Source organism: Falco biarmicus, chromosome 15 (genome assembly GCF_023638135.1).
Source record: "Falco biarmicus isolate bFalBia1 chromosome 15, bFalBia1.pri, whole genome shotgun sequence".
NCBI lineage: Eukaryota > Metazoa > Chordata > Aves > Falconiformes > Falconidae > Falco > Falco biarmicus.
Window position 1 is genome coordinate 14013828 of NC_079302.1, and position 23011 is coordinate 14036838.

The 23011-nt window shown below is 38.1% G+C and overlaps 1 protein-coding gene across 5 annotated transcripts in view; it reads right to left on the reverse strand.

Moving 5' to 3' along the window:
- Nucleotides 1–23011, reverse strand: part of ZNF536 (zinc finger protein 536) — a 353142-nt gene that overhangs the window by 129758 nt on the left and 200373 nt on the right. For all 5 annotated transcript variants that reach the window (XM_056361145.1, XM_056361142.1, XM_056361144.1 and 2 more), the window contains one exon: nt 7576–7728. In XM_056361145.1, coding sequence (XP_056217120.1) covers nt 7576–7728 — 153 coding nt within the window. The remainder of the gene's footprint in view (nt 1–7575; nt 7729–23011) is intronic.

The window sequence follows — 23011 nt, forward strand, 5'->3', positions numbered from 1 at the left end:
CGCAAAGGCAATGACCATCCTGATCTTGCTGATTCTCTGGTCCTGTTTGCATCCCTGCAAACCTTTTCACAACGGAGTAGAAAGAGGGAATATTCCAGTGTGCATAAGTGAAAAAGAAAAAAAAAAATCTTATAGAGAATAACTTATGTGGGCAACATAATCACTGTTCTGATCTATCTGCTGCTCTGGTTTACAAGACACAAAACATCTCACAAGAACGATTTTGTATCAGGACAGAGTAAAATAATAAAAATCCAGTGCTTCTTGTAAAATCTACACAAAAGCTTGGTAGATAACTGGAAACAGACATGTTGCCCAGCAGAAACAGGTCTGTTTGTAGGTCGTTTAAACAATATAGATGTATAATCTATGCAAGCTATCACCAATCCTGCTCCAAACACAATCTGACCATACTAGTCATAGGTATTGTATCTATGGGCTGGGCAAGGAGACCACAGCTAGCTTATAAATGGATCTACAAATTTTAAGGCCAGAAGGGACAATTATGATCATCTATTCTGATCTGCTGTATGGCACAGGCCAAAGACTCTCACAGAAATAATTCCTGTGTCAAATCATAACTACAATTTGAAACAAAACTTACTTGTTTGTTTAAACATATTCTGTTTCAACAACAGCAATAACCTACCATGTCCCTAGGTAAACTGTTTGACTTAAGTATTTTCTCTACTCAGAATATGAGTCTCATTTCTGACTTGAATTTGTCCAGTCTGCTTCCTACTACTGAGCACTGGTACATTTTCCCTGCTAGATGAAACTGGTTTGTTTTTTTCAATAAAAATATCTAATCCCTAAGGAGGGTACTTGCAGATGGCAAACGAGTCACCTCTTCACCTCCTCTCACTCTTGAGTAGAATACCCTTCCCAATTTTTCAATGTCCTTTTAAATTATGGGTACCCACTAAAGCTTTGATGAAATTTCAACTTGATATCAATCTTATACACTCGAAGACTATGTTTACATCCACAGCTATAGCAATCAACTAAGAGCTCATATTCTGTTGCTTCTCTACCATAATCCTAGCGCCAGTTCATCAATGCCTCCAGTATTTGTTCCTTTATATTTTGCTTATTTAAAATTTAAATTTAAATTTTAAATAAATTTTAAATTTTAAAAAAATAAAAATAAAAAAATATTGTCAAAAAGAGTCTGCTTAACTGACTAATCAGTGTCCCCCTGATTTTCAGCATCTTACCATTTTTGGCCATTGATAAGTTTTATCAACAGTGATTTCATATACTCCTTCAAATAATGCTGAAATACCACATAGGTGGAGCTGGAAGCACTGCTGTGGAGCTGCCAGTTTTTGTGCTACTTCATCTCTGTACATTGTTTTTCTTGTTGGGGGAGACTGTCGCATAGAACAAGGTACTTTCACAAGCTTTGAGAGAAAGTCAGAAACTTGATAAAACTTATGTTCATAAAATAAAATTGGATTAACTGTACTACCAATTCTTAATTTGTTAACAAATTCCGCCCTTAATTTTACACAAAACTTTTGTCAGGGTAGTCCATTTATAATTTCAAGGTCTTTGTATCCTTTCTTTTTTGAAATCCTAGACTAGCCAGAGCTTTTTTACTACTATGAGTGCTCTGCAACTTACTCTGTGTTCCAAGATCTGTTTTTTTATATGAACTTTAATGATTTGGAGAGCTCTTCAGCCAGGGTTTTTAAGACTTTATCTATGTTATCCAGTCTCATTCATTCTAAAAAATCTTAAAATGTAGTGGGCTACAGTATAACAGCCTCATTACTTAATGGCAGAACTATATCGTTGGAAAATACTTACAAAACCCAGCTAGCTTCTTCCTGAGAACAGACGAGTATTTAGTCTCTATACTGTGACTGATAATTTCTTATCCATTCTTGTCCAGTATTAGCAAGCTACCAATCGTTAAACCTGCCAGATCTACAGAATTTTCCCCTGTTCTCTATAACCCTAATAGCCACATACGTATTTTTACTATTACTTTTAGCATCCCTTAGCAAATCTACGTAGTTCTTAAGTATCTATTTATATTTAGTGCTGTGGGCTTCTTTATTCATTTTTCATACTTAAGATGCAGCTACTTAAAAATCTGTACTGCACCTTACACTCCCCTTCCCCACTGAATGCCCCCGCCTCCTTTCTAAATAAGATTTCTTAAGGAATGTGTTTGTGGCATATGCCCTGCTGCTCCTTGCAGTGCTGCTTCTCAGTACAGCGAGGGCTGTGCATCAGTACAAGAACCCCAACATCTAACGCTCTGGCAGCCAGTACTGGGGGTTTGAAAGTCACTCAGGGACAATATGAGTTGCAATTTGATCCTATACATTTCTAAACAAGCTATAGTTTTCTTTCATGCAAAGCAAATGAAATCAAACATCTTATAATGCCAGAGAATACTGCTTAATGAAAATATTGAAAACATTTTCCAGCATTTTTTATTTTACCATTGAAACAGTTATTGATAACCTATTTTATCCATTGTGCAGTAGATATTTTAGAAATGAATTGCTGTATGGTTTAATTAGTTCATTATTATGCCTATTCTTACACGGTAATTTCTTTTATCATTCTAATCATTCACTTCACACTTTTTAAACCAAATGGAGTATCAAAGGTTCTGTAGGATTATTTTTGGATCCTGCACATGTTTCACCACACAATTAATCTGTTTGTCAGAAATACTAACTTCTTCTCTTTACTACTTCCCTTTACCAGTAATTTTTCTCTACTATATAAGATGACACTACCCCTGCCCTGTAGAAAGACAGACTTTTGATGCCTGCGACTTAGTTTATTAAAGATTTTTCAATTGTGTACTAGGCATTACAATAAAATATTTTAATTTTTATAAAGTTTTATAATTGAATATTTTCCTTTATTTATATCTCATCTGCAATATTTATTTAGTCTTTTTACATGTCTTTACTTAGTTAAAACGCAGAGAGAGAAATATGGTTGTTACTTTGCAGGGAAGATTCAGTACATTAATATAAACTGTACACTAATTCCCCCAAAGCATATATATATGTTGTAAACCTGAAGACTTTTTACACAGCTGCTTATTGCTAAACAGTGCCTTGTCCAGAAGGGGACAATCTGTGTCTCTAATTGCTGTCACTGAAGCTGAGATTCATTATGTGACTTTCCCATTAAAATGTGAGCATTAATTTGTATAATGAAATATCACCCACTGCAGTGTTCATTAGCCATGCCCTACTGTATACTGCACATTGTTAGCTACCTAGAAACTGTAGTTAATTTCACTAATGGATATTTCCCTACTTAGTGTTTGGTAGGAAATTTATACTGTAACATTACCTCTTAAACTTTTAAAGAAATTTAAATTCAATCAATTATTTTCAACAAAAGTTTGGGATGTCATTAAGACAAGAGAAAAGGCATGCTGTACAATGTTAAGGATGGGAAATCTGGAGAAATCTAGAGAAATAGAAAGTCCTTTTAGTTCATCTTCGAAATGTAAGAATAAAGGATGTTCAATACCAAAATTGTCTCCTCTTGAAGCACACATACCCATTTTCCTTAATTATTCATATTGCTCATCCCACTACAAGCGCCTTCAGAGAATGGCAACAGGCAGTCTTTTTTTAGGAAGAAAATGTGAATTGGATTCATTTAAAACAGCACCATTTTTACTGTATTTCATCAGTTCGCCTAAGCAAGTTTTAAAATTGGGTAGTCGCATTTCCAAGGGAAGATGCAGGGACACTGTAAATGTATATAATACATCTAATGCATGTAAGGTGTGTGTCATACATATCGTAACGCTCTCGGCCAACAGACACAGCCCTGCCAAGTTTTTTATTCCTATCCTTCTCTTTCTCAGGTTTCTTGTTTAGCACAACCCAAACCTTCTTCAGGGCTCTACTTTGCTCATGCACATTAATCTTTGCTCATTACTCAAGGGATTTAACTGTGCCAATCATACTGGGAATATACCTGAGCACTTCATGACCACACAAACACAAACTGGTCTACATCTGCAGTAGCTTCTACGTGCTAGTACAACGTGCAAAGAGGTGATAGAGCTAATCTGAAACTGGCCCTTACAAAATGGGTCACTTGTCAAAGGTAGAACACAAGAAATTTTAATTTTTTACAACTAACTGTCCCTGTGCAGTCCAAAGATCTAGGCATGTATAGTAAAAACCACACCCATTTATTTGATTTCAGTGGGAATTCAGAGGGCTCAGGACCATAAAGAAGATGCTCAGCTCCCCGAAGGAAGGAACCTTAACTTGCTGCCCCCAGAGGGGAAAAATGGACACTCTGGAAGCATGTGCATATGGCACATTGTGAGTCACGGACACTTGGATGGTTTTATTTTTCACAATGTCTGAGCATCTTTAAGCCTTCTGTGTTATAACTTTCTCAGCTGTATTATGTACTAATTTATAACCAGGAAGCTGAATCGCAAAGTGGCCAAAGCACCCACATGTCTACCCCACTTTACTGGTGCATATACACGCTTTGTCCTTGTTTCTGCATCTCTCCACACAGCAAGTCAGTGTGAGTTCTGTAGTTCTGTGCGAGTTGAAGTAGGTGGTTCTGAAGAAGCAGGACCATACAGCCCATCTTTGCTCGTTGGTCCACATAACGAAGTCACCTAGGAGAGCTACAAGAGTTCTGTCTGTCCTCTCTAAGCCTCGAGGCTCTGAAGCATTTTGCCCTGAGAGCCCTCCCTCTTTTCTCTCAGGGTCTGTCTCGTCCTTCAACTGTTTTTAGAGCAAGAAAGAGGAGAAACTGATTTCACATAATTATGCCCTTTTCTTCTTATCATACGGGAACAATCAGAAATCATATCCTACTATCGTCCCCTTAAAGCTCTTCCTGGCTGAATATCGTTGAATTAGATAAGAAGAAAAATCCTCTACAATTGGGTGTTGGGACACAACTGAGCGTGCTAAATAAAACCTTGATGTATTTTTTTTTTCCCTTCAGAAGCTTATTATGTGATAGGAAAACACACAGAAACTGAGACTCAGTGTGGAGAAGGTTGCAACCATGAAATATCCAACAGAAATAAGAAGCAACCCAAGCCACTAGCTAATTCTTCTAACACAGAGCACAGCTTCCTCCTCTTGTGGAGGATTAAACGGCTTTTCTAGCTTTTTTGGGCCAATTGCCACAGAAGCACCTCCTGGCTGGATCATGCTTTGGGTCTTGTCTTGGCATGCGTACCCAACCAACCTACTCGTGTGCCTCCAAACACACAGATGTTCGAAGGAACCTGACTTCTGCTGAACTGCTTGAGCTCATCTCTAACAAACAGGTGCTGTGAGAACAAGAACCGTAATTGAGTTAATGTAGTGGAGAAACACAGTAAAGTGTTTTTTATCAGTCAGTTATATGATCCAGGCATATAATAAAGACAGAGTGTGACATAAAAGGCAGGAAACTGTCCTTGGTAAGTATGAGCTAACCAATATTTGTTTAATAACTGGTATCTATTACATCATTTCCATTTACTGCAAAGCAACTTAATTTTTATTTAATAACTCTAGTAATTTGCCAATTTACATTTTTATAATATTTATTAGGATTATTTCCAATATGTAAATCATTGTTCCATTTAAACATACTCTTGTCATTATTTACAAATGTTTTGTTCTTAACCTATTAACCTAATGGAAATTGATCTTTTATCTATTTTAAAATTATAATGATTTTTTAATATATTGCAAATGTGTTTTTTACATTCTGTTATTTTACATTGTTATTTTATACATATCTTTTTTTTCTTGTTTTAATTTTGTTTAGTCAATTCTAATATGCAAGTTTTATGGAATATTTCCATTGCAATTAATTTACTTTCCATTAGTTCTAAGCCACAAATACCAAATCTGTAATCACTGCCACCTTTAAAACAAGAACAAAATGACCACAACGTAATAGAGCAAAAGGGAGATGGGTACCCTCAGGTTATTTTAAAGAATTTTTCTTTGCACCTCCAATAGTAAAAATGTCAAACTGTTCAAACCTCATAGTTACAAGATTATTTTCCAATAATATAACTGCTATTTTTTACTTTTACTACATGAGAGAGCACACAAATAGGGCTTCCACCATGTTTCTTCCTTTTTTATTTTTCCCTCCCAAAGTCCAACACAATAAAAAGACTATTCCTGTCCTAAATGGCCTGCAATCCAATCAGAGAAAATTACATTAGGGTGCCAAATTTTAAAATTCAGATCAAACCAGTGTGGTATACTCCTACTCCACAATCGAAAGAAGGAAGAATAAAAATACAATGAACAAACTTTCCCATCTCAACAATGAATTTTTTTTTCTTTAAATAATTTTTAGCCTTCATTTTCAATTTTTCAAAATCAGGCCTCACATTTGCAGGCCCAACATTCAGTATTAAATCTGTGCAAGCACACAGGAAAAACATTACTGCTGATTTGGGGAAGGGGCGGGGGGGAATTCTGATTATCTGGTACTTCAGTAAAATACAAATTAAAAGTGAAGTTTTTCAAGTGGGAGGTACCACTGGAAAATACTTCTTCATGCAATTTATTTTACTTACTGATTTGAAAAGTAGCAGTAAAATTCTGAAATTAATGAAAAATGGTCTAAAAAGAAAATGACTCCACAATTGCGGTGCCCTCTGTGTCTGTTTCCAAAGAGAAGTACCCTAAATCTCTAGTGTTGCATACTCTCCCAAAGCCTAGTATGATACCTAAGACTTGGAAGAAAACTGTATGTGTATCTGCCACATTCTGAATTTCCCATGATGTCAACAGGACCTGAGGATATCAACACTGTATGTCAGATTTTAATTATGGACAAAGTCTTCTTAAACATCTGCTGTGTCTGTACATGAACCTTACCATGCAGATATGTACTTTTAAGCAAACAAGGTATTACAATTTAATTGGAGTGGTTATAGTATACTAATATTGAGAGCCGTCCACCCGGTGAGTGACATGCCAAAATAAAGTGAGAATCCAGCCCAGCAGTAAGTCTCTGCAGGGTAGAAACGCTGTGATTGTTACTAAAATAAAACATGGGAAAGTTTACTATGGTGCAAAACATGGTACATTTTACTGCTTACAAGTACTAAGTTGGGTGAGTTCTAGTGGGGGGGGGGAAGCAGATCCATGAAGCTGATGTACCCATATGAACAGTGAGAGGTTAAAAATGAGCATGCTAAATGGAACAAAAATAGTAACTCTGAGAAAAACATCCAGAATCCCTAAGCAGATGCTAAGGAAAGCCTTTGAAGCAGTTAGTATAACTAAGTCTGAAACCAATAGGCTTATGCCTATTGAAGGACAAGGGTAATTGAAGGAAACAGTGATGAAGCAGGGAAGGAGACAGAAATAACCTCAACTGGGAAAAGATGATTCTATTAAAGTGGTCTTTATCCAACAACACATTCCTTGTGCTTTTATTTAAGACTGTCATATATCTTTCTCAAAAGACTTCCTCCAACTAATGAGTCCAAATCTACACTGGGAATTAAGGCTCCCAGCCACATATTATGTTAACCCCACACACACGGCATGTGTCGACAGTGCTCCACTCACTTGTTCCTCTCACCTGTATGTATTCTCAAGTGGACCTTTAAGTGATGTGATGTTCTGAAAGTTTTTCCACAATATGGGCAGTCTTTCATGGCAGAACCAAGGCTCCTGTCTCTCAGTAAAGCTGGCTGCTGGACTCCTACAGATCTCCCAGCATCTTCTCCAATGTCTGCAACAAAGAAATGTTCTCACATCACTTCAGCACATGTCAGAAGTTGTTCTCACTAAAACTGCTAACACAACACAAAGTTAAACATGTCAATACTACACCTGTCTATTTCATTCTTTAAATCTGACAGAATGCTGACAATTCATGTATTTTCTTGTTATTGTCTTAAATTATTTCATCTTTCCTATCATCATTTTAAGCAGCATATGGTACCTTTATATTGAACTGAATTATACAAGAAAAGAAACAGCTGTGTCAGCAGCTGGTTTGATTTCTTCTTTTGCTTAGTTCCTATTAATTTTTCCTCAAAAAGTTTTAGATTGTTGTTTTGTTGAAACTGTTTAATTTATAAGTAGTGTGAGAATCTGTATGCTTTTAGAGAGAAAAAGTTTGCATCAGTATATTAAAACAACAGAATTGCAGTGACAGGGGGGTCCAACAGCAGTGCCGATGTCTACACACAAAGCTCATCAACTTCCTTCTGCAACATTTCAGCAGCTGACTTACAACACACGACCTAGTGAGTGACCTAATATCATGGGAAGGGCAATGAAAAAAATTGGTCAGATGAGGGGGAATTCCTTCTCCCTCTCATCTGCAGCTCCTGAGTTTTCTCCTTCAGTGTTCACAGCTACATCAATTCTTTGCATCGTAGTACAATGGGTAAAACTCCAGGACACCTCTTCTCTCTCCTAATATAAAGAAGCAGTCATTCTCAGCCATCTTGAATAAGCTGCTATTACCCAAGCAGGCTATGAACAAAATAACTTACAAAAGACTGACATAAAAATTGCAAAAATATAGGGCATTTTTAAAATGTCATTATTCAAACCACACAAGACTCATCTGTCATCCTGTACTTACAAGGTCATGTAATATCACATATATGTATCGATTCATGATTTCACCAAAAAGTATCATGGTGAATGTTGAAATTCTGAACCAGGTTTACACTGCTGGCACACCACAGAGGTGAAATACACACGGACACATCACCACACCCCCACACAAGAGCTGAGCTATCTGGGTTATTCTGAGGCGGGGAGCACAGAGTTAAAATCTGCATGCAGAGTCTTGATTATTTCAACCATAAACTACTGACTAAAAATGTTCTGTCTTTACCCATTTGGTATGTAACTAAAAGCTGTCAGGAAACATAGTGCAGTCTACACAGTATTGCCTTTTAAATGGAAGTGATGGGACATAAGAAAGACTTAAACATTTGGCTAATGAAAACTATCCACACAGTAGCAGAGACCCAAATACCACACTTCTGGAAAAGGCAACTCTAACAGGCATTTCATTATTTATTATAAAATGGTCCCTCTAAACTGTTCTGCTTAAATCTGAAAGAAAGGGATGAGAGACTGAGTAAAAAAAAATAAAATTAAAGATACTTATCTTAATCATGTATGTAATCAAGCTACTGCTAGTTTTCAAAAGGCAAAATCTGACAGTTTTCACATCACCTTCTTGTTTAACATTTTCTGATTGTACTTAGACTGCAGAGTTAAAGTACAATATTTAAGTTAGAAAGCTAGTAACTGTCATTGTGAATTATTCACAAGTATGTAAAGTAACATACTGTAGGAATTTATTTTGTCTTTAGAAGTCCAGGAAAACATATATAGGTGCTAGTCTATAATCCCAATCTCCCTAAAGAGTTCTCCTTTTTTTTCTCCTTAAAAGTTGTATATAACCAAGTCTTAAGCTGCTTTAGAAAGAAATTAATTCCTAAGTGCAAAAAGATTTTTTCTGAAGTGCAAAACACAGAATGCATGATGATAAACTGCAGGATTTTATTTTGCTTTTCAATAAATACTATATGAGCATTATAGATAAATATATAGATAAAGCTAATAAGCCACTCAGGAGGAATTTACCGAATAAGTCTACTAGTTATGTTTTGCTATATGTCACTCTAAATGATGGCCTGTTATCCATTTGCCTTTTATCTTTCTATCTAGAATATGTGTGGCCCAATAAAAAAAGAATAAATTTGTAAGATAAACAGCTCGCTTTGCAGATTTAAGAGTCTAATTTTCACTTTACACAAAATTGAATTTTTTGCAAGGCAGCGAGACGATGGAGTTTACTCTAGCACTAATCCCTCTGAAAAAGCAAACCGAAAACAACAATGAAGCAAAGAAAGATGTGGGTGGTCTGAAGAGTTTTCTTTTAGATTTAAGTAGACATACAGTAGATAGCTCCAAAGGCTTTGCTCCAACAGAGGCCTTACCTTGAAGAATTTTTCTTCCCACAGTGAAAGCATTCCTAAGACTTTAAAGCTGGGCTAAGGGGTTTTCTTTTGAATTCCTCTGCCTACAAAGCCCACCGAAGCGCTGGAGGCCATCGCTACCTGAATGAGCAGCTTTACATCCAAGTTCTTTTATTTCCAACAATGAAAAGATATGTTCAAGGCTGCCGACTCTCCCCATCAAACACTACCCCAACTTCTTACTAGGGCCCCATTTTGGCAAATTGTACCTATTTGTCAAGGCACTTAAGTTTAAAAATGTGCTTAACTTTAAAACGCATGTAAGTCTCGCTGACTCTGCTACCAAGGGGTTTTTTATACTGAGTCTTTCAAAGCAATCTATGGAAAGGCAACGCGGGAAAAGTAACACAGAGCAAGGAGAAGAGACCAGCAAGGAAAAAGCTAAGCAGCAAACTGGTGAAAACGGACTACGCCAACAACAGTGTATGTGGGGAATGAAAAATCTTCAGCTCTACCAATAACCGTGTATTTCACACCTCTGATGTCCCCTTCCTCCTGTTACTGACCCCCCCTTCTAAGTAGATACTCTCAGTACTGTTAAATTGTGCAAAACTGTAGTAAAATTTTACAGACCTGCAGAACTAGGATTAGCCCCAGCAAATTCATTTAATGTATGATTTACTTGGGATTTGAGCTATGGTTTTGGGGCTGCTCGGTTCCAAGGATAAAAGATCAGGAAGGAAAGAGAACAGTTACTTATCTTAGAGCCATTGCGGTTCACTGAGTTATGTGGTCTACATGATGTGCACTCGATGCATGTGAGATTAGACTGCTTTTTTCACTATCTACTTCCATTATAGGTAGGTCTATGTCCTGAATGTCTTCCTGCCCATCCCTACCTTTCCTGATTTGAGTGCAGGAAATAATAGAGCAGAGCATAAAATATTGTATAGATGTACATGCCAGATGTAAGTCGTCTGAGCCTTGTCTCTGAACTTACTTTCGCTGAGCTTTCCTTTCAATTTGAAAGCATCTGTTCACAGTAAACGTCATGGACAGAAGTGCATAACACAACATTCAGTTCTACACATGAAACCGGTCTTTGTGTCAGTGTAAGTAGAAGGCAACAGCTGTGAGACCTCCAGCAGCTACGTATGCTGTACCTGCTGGGCGGGCAGACACTGCTCCGCGGCGCTGGACACAGAGGAACTCAGCCATGAAGCAGCTTCTGGGGTGGTATGACAGACACACCTCTTGTGTACCGTGCCTCAGCTACTCTTGGTAAGTGACTGTGCGCATGTCCTCATGGGACAAATGCAAGGAAAGAAAGTTCACTTTAAGATCCATATCAGAAGATGGCAATTAGCTGCATAACCAAAGAGCTAATGTGAGCAAAATGTGAGCAAATCTATTTGCCACACAGACTGAAATTAAAATTAAGCAATCCATAGGATCAGTATTTGAAGGACTAGCCCTACTTCATTCAGATAGATGGCTGCTTCTCAGGAGAGGAGAGATAAAAAGCCACCACTCCCCTCCTAGCATGGAGATGACCCATGCCGTGCTGCAGACTGCTCTCACGTCCCCTCAGCACCTGGAAAAGAAATTTCCACAGAGCCAGATAATCCCAATAAACAGTTTTGAGCCAGGAGCACTTTTACAGTGGCAGGTTAAAAGAAAGCCAGAAACACACCAGTGAATCCTTTTTTACAGCAGATACCTTACTAGGTGTCAGAAATTATCTACGCAGAAGTGAGCCATTGCCATGGCTGGCAGTGCCCTCAGCGCACAGATAGACGTTACAGAGGCATGATGCCCAATTCAGGGGATATTTCTACAAAGGAGAACACAAACTTAGGTGGATATTGAATGTGTGTACCCAAAGCAGAAGCTATCTAGCCAGTCACATGAAGAGGAAAAGAAAAATAATTATTTGAAATTTCCATATGTGCTCTGTATGACTGGTCTACCTGTCTGGGACGAGCATACACACATCTAGAAAAGAATTAATTGCTTTTGTAAAAAGAAACCTGTTTCAGTTGGTTAGGTAGCAGCATTGACTTCAGTCATGTCGGCAGCCAAATCTTCAAAGGAGCATCTACATACATGTCCCATAAAATTTACTAGAGTATTTATTTTTCCACGTATGTGAAAGTGCAGGAATTCACAAAGAGGTACTTTCACATTCAAAGCAGCTAAATTGCAGTCCCCATGCAGACTAAATTATCAATGAGGTCAGCTGGAATTTGTCAACACAAGGATTGCCAAACTAGCCAAAACAGGCAATCACATGGGAAAGGTAATCAATTCACAAAATAGATAATCACACAAGCATACTTTTCAGACATTGTTAAAGATCTCTTTGAAAACTACATAATCCCAGTTTGAATCCTGAAATACTCAAAATATTTGTAGTCCTTTAGAACTGCCTGTAAAAGTTAATGAAACATGGTGCAACAAGAAGTGGTAGTGACTATGGTTATTTTTTTGATGATCTATAAACAACTCAGATTAGCCCATTTTATAGCAGGAAAAATTATATCCTGAATCTAATGTTAAGAAGGGAATTAGAAGATATTTAGTGTGTTAATCCTGTCACTGCTTTTACCTTTATGCAAGTATGACTGGACTCAGCCACGTTGTTTCCTGGGAAGCAGTACAAGATAGGCAAAGTTAAACATGCTTTACCTTCCTTGCCTATTCCTTTGAGAAAGCTTTAATAATACTGAAAATAGTGGAAAATAGGAATATAATTAGGGATATAACTAACCATTTTCTTCTAGCTACCTGAAGTAGCTTCAATTACTGTGCTTCCATGTAAATGAAAACAGAATCTGGCCCAGCGCTCATAATTTGAAATTAGAATCCTATTAGCAGATGTCAGTACATTTTTTTGCTGGTGAAGTTCATGGCTTACAATGAAAGAGTCTAATATTACTAAATATTACAGTTATATTTTAGGCCTCCGGAAAGAGTTACGAATGTCTTCGGTCAGGAACAACTTGCTGTCTCTATTGTTTCATCAAGGATTTAGGTTTTATAATGACCATATATGGGAATCTTAAACTGTTAATATGGATTGGCAGAGAATTTGTTTAAACAGAGAGCTATTTTAGAAGAGAATTGGAAAGCAGGCCTACTAGTGAGAAAGCAGCATTCACATTGTTTGTATTATTAGAAATAAAGATTATACCAAAGGTTCCACTGGTAAATAAAAAGATACCATTTCTGACGTCAGACTTCCCACTTAGCCCTCTGAACCACCCAGGCACACAGAAGGCACAAACTGTCCTGCCTCTGCTACCAACCAGTGCATTACCAGATTTAAATTTAAAATAGAATCTAAATTAAACTGGAGTAAAATACCCATACCCATTTATATGAGGTAAGATTTAGAAGTGGGCAAACGGCAGCCATAGCCGATACCTTGGACTACAGGGGAGCTATCTAGGCGTTATTTCAAGCACAAGAGAAAGGGAGCCAAAATATTCTAAGCATAATAACTGGTAGGTCGCAGAACTGGGGGCAGCGCACACACTTTAAGCCCATACCTGGAGCACATTACACACTTGAAGAGCGGTGTTTTTCACACCTCATGGGTGCAAAACCCTTTTGCACGACAATACTGCATGTATGAAAACATTGGTTATATCTTAATGCTTTTCACCATGGCACACATTCTGAGAAACATGCAAGAGGCTGTATATACAGCATGCAAAGAGACATCAATAGACACTTAACCAAAATTAAGCTTGTGTTTATCACAAAATGTTTATCTTCTTTTTTTCAATTTAATCAAATTCCCTACAGAGTTTTTGTGTTGGAGCTCTTAGCAGTCCTACTTTTCAAATTGTTCTAAAACTTTAAAACCTTTTAAGATAATCAAATTTCAAGCACAGCTTCTGAGGACATCATTTCAGCTGCCTGATTTGTTTGAAGAAACATGTGACCAAAAGACACAGAAAATCAGATGTAGTACATAAAAAACCAGGGTTGGTTACTTGCCATTAACTTACAGAGCTCAGTTTGAACTGAAAACTAAGCATATTGGGGGGAAAATGATTTTTTGGAGAGACCATTTTTTGAATTAGACCTTTTTAACTGTATCTTAAAAAAAAAAAAAAAAAAAAAGAACAAAAGAAGACATCTTAAGCACCTTACAATATCTTTCATTTAACAGTTGGCAGAAGGAAACTCCCAGATGAACATTGCCCTGTGTCTTTCTCTTTAACCAGCTGAGTGATCCAAGCTTTTAATAAAGCTGTTCCAATTATTGTAAAAGTCATCTAGTACCTTATAGCCACAAATATTGACAGTTTATTGCACAACGCATTCATGACATTTGAAGGTCACATCATACATAATACATACACTTTTATAAAAGTGTCTGGAACAAAGAGATACATGATCAGCAATTACATCTTACCATTTGAGGGTATGATTTTATATTTATTTAAAGTGAAATACAATATGAAATGCAAATTGTTAATAAAACACAAAATAGTTCATTTTCGGTATTTATTGTTTTATTAATCAGCAATACTGAGTTCAGTTGTACAAAAACAACTGAATGTGGTCCATGCACCAAGAAGACTACAGTTAAACATCATTATCCTCCAAACCACCACACACGGTCTTAGCTCAGCATGAGAAGAAAGTAAGCTTAAAACTTTAATCTCACTACTGTATATCTCTCCAGCCTACTGAATTCAATGAAACTTCCACACTTACATCTGAATCAGGACCGTAGCATATTACTGAAATACTAGTTTTGATAAAATGGAATCAAAATGAAACTGGAAGGCATGCTGAAGATCTTTTATGCACATGCAGGCCTATCAAACTTCTTCATCCTCTTCCAGTGCTCATGACTTTTAAGGCCACTCTAAAAACACACAGACACGCACAAATGGTATAATTAAAAGGTGTAAGCTGCAATTTATACGGTCAGACCTGTGCACAGTCCTTCAATGAATTCAACAAACATTAGAAATACACAGAGCATGGCCCTTGACAGTGCTTGTCTTTGGTTAAACAGCCTTCATTTTATGGTAGCACCACTAGATCCTGGAACCACCAGCTACCTAACAAGACCTGAGCTTGCAGCAAATTTCCACATAGATAACAACACCATTCCCTCTAACACCATTTTTGCTTGTTTGTTTCAAAATCCTGCTATCTTCTTTCCTAAGGTCTTCACATGCAAGACACTTCTACCATCCAACTCCCTTCACCGGCTTTTCAGTTCCGCTACTCCAAAACCATGGCTTTGAAACCCCACTTCCTTAACTTGACTGTATATAGATCAAAGCACTCCAGATCCCAAATCACTGGGTTTGCCAGATTAAGTCTATGAAACTCCACTGGACTTGTCTAATCTTTCCACAAGAAAAGTGGATGCTTTGGGAGAAGATGTACTTTGTCATTTGTCAGAACGATGGGTCTCTTTGCTATCTTGAATGTAATGCTAGTTACTTTCAGTGATGAGCTTCTGCTTGTTCTTGCTTTCTTCGGAAGCACACATCAGAGCTGCCATGACAACTTATTGTACTTCTCTGTCCAGAATATGTATCTTTGCAAGCAAAGCAGGTACTCTTTCCATCAGCAGTGCTGGACTTAAGTACATACACATGGATCTTTCATTGGTATTTTGCCAATGTTCTTTGTCATCTAACCTCAAAATTTACTCTGGTGTTCATTTATACTTCTGATAGCAATGTTAACTCCCAAACCTTCCATACAACATACTTTCATACATGGTTTTCTCCTTTTCTTAAAACAAGCTTAGAATATTCTGGATTTTTAGTATATGTTTACGCCAACAGCATTCTGTGATTCTCATGTACGCCTGTCTCACTAGTTTTCTTACCCAAACCCTTGACTCACCTGTGTTAGCTTTGATCCTGACACCCACATTTGAAACAGACACTTGGTTACTGACCAGAGAGGACGAGGTCTTTGCTCACTTCATACAGATTGTTTACTGCTTTTGGAGAAAATTCCAGTGGGGAATCTAAGCAGAGAAGCTATCCAACTGGACCATCTTTTGGATTTGTATGTGCTATTTGTAGGCAGGTGTTCAGGTACCAGATGGCCTCAAAGCCCATACTACTCAGGTTATAGCAGCTTCTACAGACTGTCTGCGTTATATTCCCATCTCTGAGATTTGCAGAGTGGCTACATGGAGCTTGATAAACACTTTTACCTAGCATTGCTCTCCTGATGCCAAGGCTAGATCAGATATCCAATTTGGGAGAGTTGCCTTACAGTCCCTCTTTAATTAAGTACTCCTGATCTCCCACTCCTGGGATGGATTGCTACTGCTGATTAAGCTCCAGAAGTAAGGATCTGTGGAGGCAATTTCATGAGGGAGAAAATGAAGTTGCTAGCTAATCAGCTAAAATAACCATTAACTGGACTTCTGTGAATGAATATATTGCCACCTTCTTGCTTCCATACTTACCTTGTTTCTTCCACATGTTAGCATCTCTACATACCCATAAACCAAACAGGTAAGGTGTACTTCATTGTGACCTCTATCTTGTTGCTAAAATACACGTGGCACAAACAGAACCATTTGGTACAGTGTACACGCTACACTATGAAGAAGATCCAAGACATTGTCAGTAAACTATAGGAAAGATGGTGAATGTGGGTGGAAGAGGCTGGTATTGAACCTGTTTTCCCTAGGTTCTCCCCATGTGCCTGACAATGCAGTCTGTGAGATTTTAAAAGGCATAAATTAACACCCAACTCCACATAGTTTTCAAAATCGATTAATATATTTTAAAATCTTTTGAGCACTTGTATGGAAATATTTAATAACTACACTAGCCAAGTTTCATCCTGAGTTCCTGGGCTTAAACAAATCCAGAAAACAAACAGATCATTTTTTCAAGTCACTAACAGAGGCTTGCCTACATTATAAGTAGCTCTCAGAGCATCAGGTACCATTGGAGAAATTTTTGCATACTATTGATTAGGAAAAGGCCTTTTCATTATTATTATTTTATCACAGGGTAGCAAAATCAGCATAGAAGTGCCGGTAGGAGGTCATCAGATTTTATAAAAATTCATTCTAATAATATAAATGATTTAAAATGTCACAGGAACATCTTTCCATAGATGCCTGTAAGAAAGAAACCAACAACAGACCCAGACACATAAAAAAACTGTGCAGGTAGCTAAATTACTAATTTCACCCTCAACAAAATGAGAAAGAATTAAAGACTCATTCCATTTACAGATTACTGATTACAGAGTGCTGACAGTGTCCAAAATGCGAGTAACGTCAAGGTGTGTGTTACAACATTTGGACTATGGTAATATAGACTTCTCCAGTATCTGCATTTTCTTACTTTTTAATTTCCAGTGCTGCCTTCACACTAAATAAATGCTTTGACCTAATACAAATACCTCTGTAAATAACTTTTTTCCCATTTAACTTCTTTGGTACTTGCCACTTCAATACAATTTCCAACTTCTTTCCCCATTTCACAAAAAAATGAGCTGTACTTCAAGAAATACTTATGAAAACTCTGAATCTATTTTACTAGCACCCTTTTTCTATAAATAAAATATGTTAATTACATGAGTTTTGCTATAACAGAAAAATACGTATTAAAGTAATTACTTGCAAACTTGAGAAGGGATCCCTTTACTGTTCGCTCCCCCCCCCCCCCCCCCGCCCCCCGCCCCTTATAGGTTTAACAATGTATTGTGGGCATACTGAGACCACAATGTCTTTAAACGTGATATTATATGAATGGATTCATTAACTGTTTTATACTAATGACGTATCTCAGAAAGTACATTAATAGGTCAACGTGTATCCATGTTTTGTAAAATAGCCTTGAAGTACACTGATACTGTAACATGCTATTTGTGTGCTATAAAAATATGAAATGCTGTGTACGGAGCTGATATATTAATAATCCGGTTTTCCTTTTCTACTATGAAAATATAAAATTTTTCATCTGAACTATCCTGGTAGAAACAAACAAAAAAAAAACCCACCAAAAAAAAAAAAAAGAGAAAAATACTGTTTTGAATGCTCTTCTCTGATTTAGCTGAGCTTGTGGCAATAACTGGTTTAGGCATAGGCTTCAGTATGCTGGAATGATCCTGAAACTAATTTTGCATGTGTTGGAGTTGGACTGTGGCCATGCACGTCAGTATGCTGGAACAGAGTTATCTAAATCCTGAGCCTTATTTTACATGTGCTGGTGTTGGACTGTGGCCCTGCAATCTTTTAGGTCTCCATCTGTAGCTATCAAAGCCAGGGTGTGCCCAGCCACTCGCTACTGTTCACTGCTTTCCTTCCACGGGAAAGCTACAGGCTCGCAAGCACCCTCCCGCAAATTGGTGCGACTGGAGGCTCTTCAGAGTCCTGGCAGGTCTCATCAAAACCTTCCTCTAAAGCCTCTTTGCTGCCATGGTCGGCCTTTTGCAGCACATCCCACTTCCTATATCAATATAATCTTAGACAGTTATCAAGCCCCACATCAGTGACAAGAAATACCAACCTCTCTCACACACGTTCCCTCAGATTCAGTGAGTTAATTCCTCTTTCCGTACCAGGTAAAACAGCCCACTAATTTTTAAGTAAGCTATGGAGACCACAGCTCCAGGACTGATGGAAAGCTGCTCTGAGTTTCCCAGCCTGACAGGGCTCTCCCTGCGACCATCGGCCAAAGGGGTTTGAAGCCCCAACAGTCTATTCAGAAGCTAGCAATTGGTTTCTTCTGGGGAAGGGGGCAAGAAAAGATCAGGTACTCAGAAGCCACATTCCTCCAAAAATACATGAAACGCTGGCTATACACAAATCTGGAACACCAACACAGAGGCAGTGATAGGGACTAAGCAAAGCAAAGGTAGTTGTACAAAGTACTTCTCACACCCCAGAGATGAACTGATAGCCTCGAGGGACCTACAGACTGCTGGTAACACGGTACGAAGTTTTTGCATGCCTTCTTCCACTTGCTTACAGCTCCTCCACATTAATCCACCAGCAAATACGTATTTTAACCCATCAGGAGCATCTACAAAATCAGGAGATAATCTGGACTAAATTATTTGCAAGCACATTTCTCTACCAGAAATTAATAACGTTTTGTCTCTACAGAGCCTACTAAACTGAGGAAACCACGTCACACTAAGGTCAAGGACAGACATTCACATGAAGATCAGGCATTCATCTGTGACTGGACAGACAAGTTGGCTCACTGTCTGCCTCGGAGACAGAGGAGGACTTATTTTAGAAGAAGGAGGGTTGTTCCATCTCTTAACTTATTAGCAATGCACTTTCTTCAAAATCCAACAGTAAAAGAAATTCAAAACCCAGGTAGTCTGCATGCACGGAAGCACCTTTTGTTTAATAAATAATTCAACCATGTATTCCTTTTTAATTTAAAAACGGTCTGACTGAACAGTCAACAGAGTGTACTAAAGTTGGCAAAACACAGTGTTGAAAAATTTAAAAGTGTATTCAAGGCCATATTCATTTGCTTCACTTCTCATAGAGTGAAGAGACAGGCTGTGCTGAAGTTCTAGCTTTTTGGTTATCTCTTAAATTATACACATATTCACATGATGAGCACTTGATTTTGAAAGCTGCTCTGCCCTGGAATTAGTCTGTCTCTCTTTCCGTTACCAGCACAGCAGCCCCTGCTCCTTCACCTCATGAACATCATCTGAAACTCAGCCAAAAAGTTCTCATGAGCTCCTCTGTTGTGCCTGTGTGGGCCAGACTTAACTATCGACCATCTTGGAAAACAGAAATACTGTAAAACATTCTGGAAATATCCAGCTCATCATCAGAATGAAGGTCCCATATACTAATAAGCATATGGTAAGGTACAGAACACATCTGGCTCCAAAAATCTGCAGATAATGATGCAGTGAAATCCATCCTGGAACTGAATTTGTAACACACTATTGCAAATGCACACAAATACTTGGAATTCGTTGAGTGCATTTGGTACTGACTGATCCTCTTGAAGACAGTCAAAAGAATATAGCACTATCCTAAGTATGAATTCACAGGTTGAGTTTCTGTAAAACAGAATTCTTAGCAGTAAGCAGCTGAGGATAAGAAGGAAAAAAGCAAATAGAGTCAACTCTTACATTTAGCTTTCTGCACCACAATGTTTAAAAGAAATTCTTGAATTTCAGAGCAGACAGCAAGGAAAAAATAATGCTGTGGTGAAACCTTCTTACGTCAGATTCCTGGAGATCTTCTTATTCCCCCACATATCCCAAAGCAGCAGCAGGTACTTAATGCCTTCCCAAGAAAGGCCAACCTTTGCCCCCACTCTGCTGAGTGTCTGATTCCCATCACTGTGAATGGCTTACAGTGTTTTGCACCCTTTCTGATCAGCATCAGAACCGACTGGCTCTGCAGCTATCACGCAACATCCACCAACATGAAATTACCAGCTTGATGATGCTCACATGACATGAAATGCCGACAGAAGGAAATCTTATCTCAGAACAGTGAGATATGCAGGAAAGGTCTTTACAGGGGAGGAGAATAGGGGCAACCTAATCCTTACAAAGTAACACTGACTTTAAAGAAAATGACTCAGCAATAACGTATCTTTCAAACTGGGCATACTTATTTAAAACAAATCTCCTTAGAGCCACAGGATGACAGACATGAGTCACATTTGGAAGCGGCAGAAGTTTCACACATACATCTTGAATTATTTCACAGCATATGGAAGACGACCAGCTTTTCACCAAATATTCACTATTCTAAACAGTAGTAAAATAACCTGCAATATACAGGATGAAAACACTAACCAGACCAGATAAACACTTTATATGGATATATACACACATATATAGATATATAACATATATATAAATTATATACGTATATAACTTTCAACACCTTGTGCTGTTGTGACAAAACAGACTATAAATTATATGTGCGGAATAAAACTCTGAATCTGACAAAATCTGAACAAATGCTCAGGATAACTATAGAGATTGTTTAGACCCAAACTCCTACCATGAATTTGTAACACACTATTGCAAATGCACACAAGTCAGAGAGTCTTAAGATTCTAATTTTGGCCAAGCCCTAGCTTACATTGAGACACTTTGCAGTAAGTACCATCCCAGTGAACAGACCAGTTTAAACCCTGAGAATGCAGGCTACTGCATTTGTGGAGACACATGTTTCCATGCCTTTTCAGGATGGTGCTAGTGGGAGCCACTCCAATAGCCTGGCAAGCCCACGCAGAATTTGGTGCATAACAAACTGGCTTGCAACCGATTACATTTGAAAGCTGTCTACAGTGGGACTGGCCAACCTAACAAAGTAAAGTATGGGGTTGAGAAAAGGTGAATGGCAGTATAAACTGACTGAAATAATTTCAACAATTTTACTAGTAGTGGCCTTTTTCTGGCTATGGATTCTGCGCTAGCTCACTACAGATATGTGACTAGTCACAAGGGTCATACCTGCTTGTTTTCAAAAAGCGATCCTGTTGACTACTAGGCAGTGGAGTTTGCTGATACATGCTGAAACATTTTAATGTTTGGTGGGTGACCAAAATCTGTTACCGCTTAACAGCCAAAAACTCTATACTGCTATCACACCAAGTTTTATCATACAACCGTAGGATACTAGCATTGTGTATTTAAAATAAACCATGATGGGAAGAGGCAGCTTGGGAAAGGCAGCTCAGATACTAGACAGGACGCTGACGAGTCCTGCCGATCAGTAGAATTGCATTCCAGAAAAGAATTTCTGGACAGACCATCATCTGCAGTACTGCTCTGGTGAGTGCCGATCACCAAACAACAGTGTGCTTTCTCCTCCCTATTCCAGGGCTCTTTTCAGTTAATATTTGTTTTAGTTACACTGAATCACTGCTCATCTACTAAGATATGATTTGATTAGGGTTTTTTAAGAAATTCCTTTCTTCTTGGATACACTTTTACCACCGTTTTTTGAAGTATGAGAATAAACACACAGCCTGTATGATGGCAATTTCCATTCATAGTTTGACAACTAAATGTTGCAATGTTGGTTGAAACTCCTGCCTCTTATTGTCAATTTTTCTTTAGGGAAAAACAACCCAGAAACATATTCTGTCATCTATTTGAAAAGATACAGATATAATCCACCTATGATGATTGCAATTTTTGGAATTAAGACTGTGATCCAAAACAGTACTATGATCTACATTTTAACCACTGCTATTACAATAAATGAAACCAAACGCAGTGATTCTCCACACATTTATCTTTGTTCTGATAATGCTTTGCAAGAGTTCTGGCTGAGAATGCTTTACATCAGTAAGCATTATCGAAAATATTCTCTGAAAAATATGCACCATATTTTTCATAGTCATCATCGTAGTCAAAGCAGGATTATCGATAGGAGATGGTATGCATGCAGATCTTTTGCTTTTCATCTGTGGTGCAGAAGTTGCTAGCCATCAAATGTTTTAAGTGTCTGAGGGTCTTCTGATGGCAGACAACCAGCAACATAAGACCATAACTGTAGACATAAGGCGTAGCTGACTGTCAACATCATAAGCACACACATTGCCTCTGGCATTATCAGGGAGTTTGGTCAGTATGGTCGTTTGAGGCAGCACAGGCAAAACGCCCTTTCCCACCAGCACAGGGTGTATTAGGGACATGGCTGAAGCACGCTGGCAGCATGGGAACTGATGGCAGTCATGCTGGATTCCTCCAAGGAACAACCCCCTTCTCATCCTCTACAAGGGCACTGTACATCACCAGCAGTTTTAGTGATTTCGGTCTGTCTGCACTCTCACACATGCAAAAGGCACTGAAGCTTTCTCTCAAAACAGATTTTCATTAGCTTGCACTATCAGGCCCTCCCCTACGCAAAAACAGAAGGAAGTTTTGCAGAAATTTGATGAAGAATTCTCTTACTCAACAAATTTGCTGCATTTTTAGTACTCTTAACTATGGGTTACTCTGGTCAAACTGGCAATCTGGTCACACTGAGGAACGAAAATCTCTAAGGGTCATGTTTCCACTTAAAAGTTAGAGAGAACTCCTCAGAAATATTTTTCTGGA